This window comes from Dicentrarchus labrax, unplaced genomic scaffold (assembly GCF_905237075.1).
Source record: "Dicentrarchus labrax unplaced genomic scaffold, dlabrax2021, whole genome shotgun sequence".
Taxonomy (NCBI): Eukaryota; Metazoa; Chordata; class Actinopteri; family Moronidae; genus Dicentrarchus; species Dicentrarchus labrax.
Genome location: NW_026136705.1, coordinates 30,604,817 through 30,614,971, shown reverse-complemented (window position 1 = coordinate 30,614,971; position 10,155 = coordinate 30,604,817). Strand labels below are relative to the sequence as shown.

Sequence of the window (10,155 nt, the reverse complement as noted above, 5' to 3'; positions counted from 1 at the left end):
TATTCAAAGCTCTACCCATACTTTAGTCCCTGTACTAATAATAAAGGTACAAACTCTGCCCCTCTGATCATCTCTCCTGTCAATCACACTGAGTAGAACAACCATTTGATTCTCTACAGAAAGATTCACATCATTTAATGTAATAAATGTATATTTATCTGTGAAATCTACTTCAGCTACTTCTAAAAAGGGAGACTCACAGAGAAGCTCATTAATCTACTGCTGTGGTCCAATCAAAAGGATTCTTCATCTCAGTTTAAAACTCTTATTTTCCTTCTTCTGATGTAATCTGTGAGAAATGTTTCAGATAGAGAAAAGGTTCTCAACACTTGTTTTACTGACGTACAAATACTGAGTGAGGGGAGGTACATGCATGAAGCTGTGGATTTAATGGAATGAATTATTGCTGATGGACGTCGTATACGTCGTTCTTCAGATTCTGATCAATGTGTTTTCTTTACGTATTTCTGTCCATGCTTTTCTTTACTGTGTCACATTTCTACTTATTACTACAACACACTAATATTACCAAACTGATTGATATTATTTAATCTTGTGTAATTCATTCTAATAACTGCATCACCTGCCTTCAACACTGTTAAATCATCAAAAACAATGTGCTCAGAAATAAGTTTTTTTATATTTTTATTTTCATGATTTTTAATTGTCTGGGTTTCAAATTCAAACCTTTTTATTTTCTGATCATTGTATATATAAGAAGTGTTGCATACTGGCACAGATTACTGTAGAGCCTTTTCATAAATTAGATAAAAGTTGTTTTTCTCTGTTTTCATTTTGAAATAATAGTAAAAAGCAAAATAAAGTTTGAACTTTTTCTGATTAATTTATTTTGTTTAAATTAGTGGTGAGACATTAATCCAACCTGTTACAGACTCTGCCTTCATCACATTAAAAGTTGCTTTTTAATGGACATTTCAATGTACATGTAGTGAAAGTAAAGAATTAAACAATCATGAACATTATAGAGCAAACAGGAGAAAATGTCTCTCAGTGGTACTGATAATACTTTGATAGTAAATATTCTAGTATTAATGAAGTATTTTATAATTAATTATTAATCAATAAACCCAAGTTGTGACTCTGTTTCCTGTCCAGATAAACAGAAATTACATATGTCCTGGCTATTTTTGTAAAATAAAACTAAAAATATTTACATGTTATTTTGTCTACAAATAAAATAATATTCCCAATATAAATCACTATAACTATTTTATTTCAGTGCAGCAGACAGAATATTTGTTCATCCAGATGGTTAGAAGAGTCTTTGAGGATTGTGTACATTCAGAACAGTGGTGAGTGTTGTTAAAGGACCTTTAGGGGGTTTTAAAATCACATTTGTTGGAAAATCAGATATTTAGCTCTGTGCCTTGAATGTAATGGTAATACATTAGTAATGGTAATACATTAGTAATGGTAATACATTAGTAATGGTAATACATTAGTAATGGTAATACATGAGAGGCACAAACTGGGGCCGACATTAAACCATCAACTAAACACAGCAATAAACACACAGTATAATGTTGACTAATGATCACAAAGTTCAGAATCTGTCCATTTAAACTACACTGGGACTAAATAATGGCAGGAAACTGTCAGTGATGAAGCTAATGAGTGATACAAACTGGCTATAATACAAACAGGAGATATTTTTCACCAGTAAAACCTTTCCACTGTTTTCATGAACACACACAATAAACTGTCCATTACCCATCCACTGCTCTCCTGTTGCTGCAGTGACTGACTGAGTATGTTGTATGTATGTTTTTTATTCATCATGGGCGCATGAAACACTTCGAATTATAGCTTACTGTTCTTATTACCTTTATTTTGAAAACCGGAAGTGAATACGCTGTAAATTGAAGTGCGGCTGATTGGACCACGCAGATCGGAGTAACCTCTGACCTCAGTTATCATATCAACAGGTCAATAAGCTACGTGCTGATTGGTTGTTCACTCAGGGCCAAAAAGATTTTGTGTCTTGTAACTTCAATGTCGCACATGGAAGGTAGGAAATTTGAGTGTCTGTTGAAGAAATGCTTCACAGGCACAAATTATTTCTACAGGTACAAATTCTTTATGGCCCTAGTTTGATCCCATATACAGCTTCTAGCTTCCTGCTGTCTGTCTCTGGGAGGCAGTACAGCTGATAATATTTACTGTGTTTCAACAACCAGCATTAACACAGAACCTGAGCTCTACTCAGACAGGAAGTTCCCCTCAGGGCCCTATAGTATTATATTATTATATTATTATATTGTGATAGTATTTAATGTGTGCTGTGTAATGGAGGGATCAGATTGTGTTTTTAGGGTTTAAAATGTAATTGTACTGTGATTGTACAGATTTAAATGATGATGTTAACAAGAACCAGAGGGTTCCTCACTGTTGGAGCACGTTATAGACGTTAATCTGAGAAAAACAAAAATTAAACTAAGTCAAAGTCTCCAGTAACCACAAGGTTCCCTGACAAGTCTTTGGTGCTTTACTCCAGACTAAATTCACGTTTGATTTCTCCCATCACACCAAACGTACGTCACTGATCCGGTCAGACCTGAAAGGCAACAAAGCCTCACCTGTAGAGCAGAAAGAGGCGGAGCAACACTGGAAAATCACAACAGTTTTAATTCCACTTTCTTCAAATGAAACGAAACAATAACCTGAGTGAAGGCAAAGCTGCAGTCGAGACAAATCTCACAGTTTCTCTCCAAAGAACAAGTTGACTTGATCAGGCCTTTCTCAACAACACAGCACAGTCTCTGTCAAACACTGGTGAGTACAGCTGATCATATTTACTGTTTCAGAAACAACATTAATATAAAACTTAAGCTTTACTCAGAGAGGATTTTCCATTGTTTTCATTTGGTGTTTTCAAATGGACATTGAAAAGTGCGAACAAAGGAAATACTTTACTTTCTGATATCGCAGTTAACCTAGCTTGATATTTTTATGACAAACCGAGAATTTTGCAATTATCCTTTTAGATGGTAACAGTTTTACTTTCATCCTCACAGTGTAGATATGTCTGCTGCCAGCTGTCTGCTGACTGAAGATCAGTTTCTGTGCTCCATCTGTCTGGATGTGTTCACTGATCCAGTCACCATACCATGTGGACACAACTTCTGTAAAACCTGCATCACTGAACACTGGAATATTAATGTCCAGTGTCAGTGTCCCAACTGTAAAGAGGTTTTCAACACAAGACCTGAGCTGCAGATCAACACTTTGTTCTCTGAGATGGCTGCTCAGTTCAGACAGTCAGCTCAACAGAAAGCCAGCAGCAGCAGCTCAGAGCAACAAGTTTCCAAACCAGGAGAAGTTCCCTGTGACGTCTGCACTGGAACCAAACTGAAGGCCCTGAAGTCCTGCCTGGTGTGTCTGGTCTCCTACTGTGAGACTCACCTGGAGCCTCATCTGAATATGGCAGGTCTAAAAAGACATCAGCTGATCGACCCTGTGGAGAACCTGGAAGGCAGGATGTGTACGAAGCACGATAAACTGCTGGAGCTGTTCTGTAAGACCGACCAGATGTGTGTCTGCGTGCTCTGCACCTATTCAGACCACAAGACACATGATGTTGTTCCTCTGAAAGAAGAATATGAAGGAAAGAAGGCCGAGCTGGGGAAGACAGAGGCTGAAATTCAGCAGATGATCCAGAAGAGACGACTGAAGATTCAGGAGATCAAACACTCAGTGGAGCTCAGTAAGGAAGGTGCAGACAGAGAGATAGCAGATGGTGTTCAGGTCTTCACCGCTCTGAAGGAGTCTGTTGAGAGAAGCCAGGCCGAGCTCATCGACACGATCAAAGAGAAGCAGAGAAAGACAGAGAAACAGGCTGAAGACTTCATCAAAGAGCTGGAACAGGAAATCTCTGAGCTGAAGAAGAGAAGCTCTGAGGTGGACCAGCTCTCACAGTCTGAAGACCACCTCCACCTCCTCCAAAGCGTCTTGTCCCTGAACGCTGCTCCACCCACCAAGGACTGGACAGAGGTCAGCGTCCATCCACCTTCATATGAGGGGACTGTGAGGAGAGCTGTGAATCAGCTGGAGGAGACGCTCAGTAAACAGATGAAGAAGCTGTTTGAGGTCGAGCTGAAGAGGGTCCAGCAGTATGCAGTGGATGTGACACTGGATCCTGATACAGCACAGCCCTGGCTCATCCTGTCTGATGATGGGAAACAAGTTAAACATGGTGATGTAAAGAAGAATCTCCCAGACAATCCACAGAGATTTGATTATTGTTCCTGTGTCTTAGCAAAGCAGAGTTTCTCTTCAAGAAGATTTTATTACGGGGTTCAGGTTAAAGGGAAGACTAAGTGGGATTTAGGAGTGGTCAGAGAGTCGATCAACAGGAAGGGAATGATCACACTGAGCCCTCAGGATGGTTACTGGACGATATGTTTGAGGAATGAAAATGAGTACAAAGCTAATGCTGACTCTCCAGTCTGTCTCTCTCTGCAGTCTCAGCCTGAGAAGGTGGGGGTGTTTGTGGATTATGAGGAGGGTCTGGTCTCCTTTTATGATGTCGATGCTGCAGCTCTTATCTACTCCTTTACTGGCTGCTCCTTCACTGAGAAACTCTACCCATACTTTTGTCCCTGTACTAATAATAAAGGTAAAAACTCTGCCCCTCTGATCATCTCTCCTGTCAATCACACTGAGTAGAACAACCATTTGATTCTCTACAGAAAGATTCACATCATTTAATGTAATAAATGTATATTCATTGTTTAGATTGACTTTTTCCAGATTCTGATCAATATGGGTTATTTTTAGTTTTTTTCTTTGATGTGTCACATTACTACTTATTACTACAACACACCAGTTTGACCACACTGATTGATATTATCTAATGCAGTCTAATTCATTCTAATAACTGCATTACCTGCCTTTAAGACTGTTAAATCATTAGAAAAACATTGTGTTTATAAATTAACATTTTCATGTTCTTTAAATGTCTGGCTGCCAAATTCAAACCTTTTTATTGTCTGATCTTTGTATATATAAGAACTGTTGCATACTGGCACAAATTACTGAACAAAAGCTAAATAAAGTTTTGATTGTATTTGATTCATTTATTTTGTTTTTGATTGATATCAAAGCTGAAAAACAGCTGATGGTGTTTCTAATGAGCACCAAATCATGTGATTAAAAACAGCATCAGCTGATGAGCTCCAATAGCCCATCACCTCTGAGATAGTTGGTAGTGTAAGATAATGTAGTGTTATTGAAGGTTTGTGTTGAAGCAGCTGATATGAACACTAAACCAGTGCTACTAGTTTGTAGAGAATAAGTGACATCTGAGGACGCCCTCTAGTGGAGTTCATAACAAACTGCAGCCTGTGGCCTCATGAGGACATGCTCTTAATAAATAACTACAGTCTGATGCTGAAGCACATTACATCAATGCAGAATAATGAGATCTACATCTGATTGGTACAAAGTAAAAAATATTGTACTTCAACTACTTCTAAAAAGGGAGAATCACAGAGAAGCTCATTAATCTACTGCTGTGGTCCAATCAGGAGGATTATTTTAGATAATCCCACAAATATTTTAAACCAGCAGAAGAACTTTATGTAATCATCTCATCTAATGAACTTTCCACCAAAAAACTGAAGATCCAAGTTTTCCAATCGACCACAAAATGATGATCTAAAGTCATAAACAAAAACAAGAACATCAACACTGATTAAAAAGAGACAACTGATACTACAATATTTAGCTGCAGAGCTTCTGGATGCTGGAGAAGTGCTGCAGCAGGGCCAGAGCTTTGACCATGCCGACCTGGGGACCCACTGGACCAGAGCCAGGATCAGCGGGTCCAACAGCTGAGACAAAGTCCTCCTCCTGAAGGGGTTCTCCCTCTCTCTTCTACAAATACTCTTATTTTGGTTTTATAGATTTATTTTTGGTACATGATGCAAAGTGTGAGAGAGAGATTTTTTTGGCATCAGGTCATTTTTTTGGGTTTGTCTCTCCAGTGTTGCCGTAGAGCCCTTTGCTATAACAAAGTATACAGTGTTGTTGCTGTAACTTGATGTGATGCTACTGTTGCTGCTGTGTGACATATTGATGAGCGTAATGCATTTGTTAGCCCCCCCACCCAAAATCACCACCAGACGTCACTGGTTATATATATATACATAATACATGATATATTTTAATACAGGTGTATTTTAGTAAAAACCAAACAAAGGTTGAGAGAAAACTGAGACGCTCTGTGAGCTTCATGCAGTCCACATGGTGGTGCTCTTACTCTTCAGTGCTGGATCAGGACTGGGTGCTCTGGTTCCAGTTCAGGATCAAGACCTGAGGGGTATTGCACAAAACCAGGATAAGGGATTAAGCCGGGATATGTTGGTTATCCTGGCTTAATTTAGCCTCAAGTCGGTTGCATGAAAGCAGGTTAAACTTATCCCGGCCAAGTTACTATGGTGATTTATTCTCTGCAGTTAGCCTGCTCCAGACCAGGCTAACAGCCAGGCTAAGATTAATCCTAGTGATTCACCTGTACTTCCACCGTCAATCCTGTGAGGAATTAATGTGTTTTACAGCATGTCCATGGTCTTTCTAAGTATGTTGCATCATTTTAATTATTCTGCATTAAAATATTACATATATATTGTCATTTCTCATTTCATTTAAATCTGTTGGCTGTTTGTAATTGCAACAGTCTTTTTATATTGATTCAAGTGGTAGTATTATTACTCAGGACAAGTGTTATATTGCTATGCTAATGAAGACTGCTTGCCAAATTGCATAAATATGTGTTTATTGCAGTAATTGAGATTACAAAACACAGCTGATGAAGTTGCAAAGGTGTTTTCAATGAAATCTGTGACAAGGGCAATATAGTATATATATTATGGCATACCGTTTAAGAGATTAATCTTTGAATATATAAAATGAATCTTTGAATATATGGAATGAAACTTTTAATATATTGAATGAATCTTTTAATATATTCAATGAAACTTGACTGGTCAATCAAGGCACTGCTGTCATCTTGTAGAAGTGAGAATGAGTCAGTCAGGAACCTTGTGGCAGCAATACTGAGCAATGAGGACATTATTAACTCATTGGCAAGTGCTTGTACGGGCCAAAATCCTTCCCATAGTACCCGTGCCCAATACCGTTCTCCTGACGAAGAAGTTCCCTCCCTTTTTAATGGTGGCAGGCCGACTACAACAGGCCTCAGGCTAAATCCTGACAGAAAAAGCAAAAAAGTTTTCCAGTTTAAGAAAGTATTGTAATATTTCAACTGATGCCATTTTGTAAAACCAGCTAATTCAGAAGGCTATCACTTTGATGAAAAGGATACAACTAGGTTTTCAATTTCATTCAGTATTCTCACATTTTTATCAGTATATCCAAGATTCATTTCATATATTCAAAGCTTCATTTCCTAAACGGCATGCCATAATATATATATATTATTCACACCTGTTCCCTCTTCATAATGGCTTGCCCTTTCTTGGAGGATGTACTGGATGAGGAAGCCCTAATCCTCAGACGAGCATTTAGTCATGAAAGAGTCTTCTGGGACAGGTCAGACCCATTGGCTGTTGGAGATGACTATCTCATTGAGAGATACAGATTCTCAGGTGATGGACTAAGATATTTATGTAGGCTGCTGGGTCCAAAAATACAGCACCAGACGGCAGGAAGCCATGCTCTCACTGTATCACAGATGGTCTGTGTTACATTGAGATGTTTTGCAAGTGGGAGCTTCCTTTATTCTGTTGGGGATGCAGAGAACCTCAATAAAGGGACCATTTGCAGCACATATCCTGGCTTGGTGGGCCCCCTGTGCCAGTTCTATGGGCTTTTTTTAACTGCTACAATCATATAGACATTCAACAAGTCAGCAGATACCTAATCTATTCACCTCATTTGTTCACTGTTATCTACTTTAAAGTCACTTTCCAGCCTGCAAAATGTTCTTGTATTTAACTTTAACTTGCTGCCAGGTCCTTTTATGGCCAGACAAGTTGGTTCTTTATGAAGGATAGAAAGATAAAATAGATAAAAATAGATTAAATGACACACATTGTGGATAATTGTTTGCACTTAATCATATTTTACATTTTCTGAGTAACATGAACCTCTACTTGCCACATTTAAAGCAAAGTGTACAACAGTTGATTAGTGGACTTAAAGTAACTCCTTTAGTCCTTTAATTGTAGCCTAATGATGACAGTTCCAGTGGAGCACTGTTTATTCATTGTACAGTTTTGGACTACTTAAGCATTAAGCCGGTCCGCTATTGTCTGCCAGGCTTTCTCTCTTTCTTTAATTATGGCATTGGTATTGCCTTTTTTCTTCTATCTTCCACCTCTTCATAGAACTCCATCAGCAGCTGTTTTTCAGCGGCCGTGAAATACGAAGCGTGACTCTTATCCATGTTCCCATCGGTGATTCTGTGAGCGATCGCGAGGTCTATTTCAGTATGCCGTGAACCCGCACTTATCCCGACTATCTACACCTGGCTTAACATAGCCGCACCTTTTAATCCTGGCTCGGCAAACGTGCAACCGATTAAGCCAGGATGCGCCGAGCAGGCTAAGTCAAGCCGCGCTTGCTCAGTTATCCTGGATTTCTTTATCCTACTTTTGTGCAATACCCCACTGTTCAGGGCCTCATATGACCCGTCAGCTATAAACTCACAGTCTTTCTATTATTATTCAATCTTTGTCTGATAGTTTCTGGGTGTTTTTACACTGCGGTCAATGTGACTCTTCTTCCTCTGATTTACTGTTTCTACATTTAGATTCACCTACAGACACTGAGGATGTGGAATTAGTTTATTGCATGTAATATATATATATATATATATATATATATATAATGGAGGAGGGAGGAGGGAGGAGGAGGAGATGGATTGTGTTGGCTGGAGGTGAAATGAGGAAAAGGATGAACTCAGGATAAAAATCTAACCACTGTGATCGTAATGGACCTTAAAACTAGAAAGAAATGTAAGCAAGTTGTGCTACAAGCAATGAAACCTCTGTTATTAAAGATTTAATGAGCTGAACTTAATAATTAATCTAAGATGAATAAACAACCAAATTTAGCTTACTAATTTTAGCAAACATAATACAATACAATAAACAGCACAATAACAATAATTGATATTGTGTTAAATTAAGGCACCAAAATACGTATTTTTATCATTTTTATATTAAAACAATGAACAACAGCTGCTTTATTTCCAACACTGGGACGAGACGACTTTCTCTTAAACTGAGAAGTTGTTTGAGTGGTTTTACTCCTAAAATAATACAATAATAATACAATAAATACAATAATCTGGTTCCTCTGCTGAAATATTATGCAACCGTTGTTGTTACTGGTTAAATAGAGCTCAATATTAGCTTGATATAGAAGTTTGATATATCTTCTTAAAACCAGATTACTAATGTAAAAAATGCTCGACTATATAATTCTTTCTTTTTAGACATTAAACAAGTTTTTTTTTACTTTCTTGATAATCTTTTACAGTGTACTAGTTCACCTGCTGCAACGTTTGAACAAACCGTAATACACCGTAAATGATCATTTTGAGCTCTTTGGTTGGATGTTTCTCACTGAAACCCTCCTGCAGTCGTATTGCAGCTGTATTTTATTTGATTAAAACCTGTTAATGCAGTTTATCTGTGAGTGTTTGCACTTTACAGAGACCAGACAGCACAATTAGTCTCGGTCCCCTGCAGGCTGAATGGGCTCCACCGTTATTCTAATTCAATTAAAAGAAGCATGTCAGTATTAAAATGCACCCAGGCTGCTTTTCCTGCACAAACTGTATCAGTTTACTGTCTTTCATTGAATAAACTGTCTCTCATTGTCAGTTAAATTTCCCTCCTGGCCAGTCTGGTTGCCAGTTTGTGTTTGTGAGACTCTCCGACTGTCATGGATCTCTTTATTTCTCATTGTGTGTGTGAAACCTGACGCTGGTGTTGTTGTTGTAAATGCAGCGAGGTTGTAAATGTGCGTAGAGGAAGAAGGAGGCGTGGGATTGGTGGTTCAGCTGCCGGAGGCCTCGGCGCGGCGTCAGATTGTTGAACCGTCAGCGACTCGCAGCGTCACCTGGTTGATAGATCAGCTTTCAGAGGCACATTTACACACACACAC

The 10,155-nt window shown here is 38.5% G+C and overlaps 1 protein-coding gene across 1 annotated transcript; it reads left to right on the top strand.

Moving 5' to 3' along the window:
• The first annotated feature begins 2,633 nt into the window (after positions 1 to 2,633).
• LOC127364473 (E3 ubiquitin-protein ligase TRIM21-like) lies at positions 2,634 to 5,091 on the top strand. The gene is made up of 2 exons (XM_051402061.1): positions 2,634 to 2,793; positions 3,036 to 5,091. Exon 2 carries the CDS (start codon positions 3,043 to 3,045, stop codon positions 4,684 to 4,686), a length of 1,644 nt encoding a protein of 547 aa, XP_051258021.1. The 5' UTR covers positions 2,634 to 2,793; positions 3,036 to 3,042; the 3' UTR covers positions 4,687 to 5,091.
• Positions 5,092 to 10,155: the final 5,064 nt, after the last annotated feature.

What these genes read in the sequence shown, in the direction of transcription:
- LOC127364473 (XM_051402061.1), top strand. Translation starts at nt 3,043, where the DNA reads ATGTCTGCTGCCAGCTGTCTGCTGACTGAAGATCAGTTTCTGTGCTCC.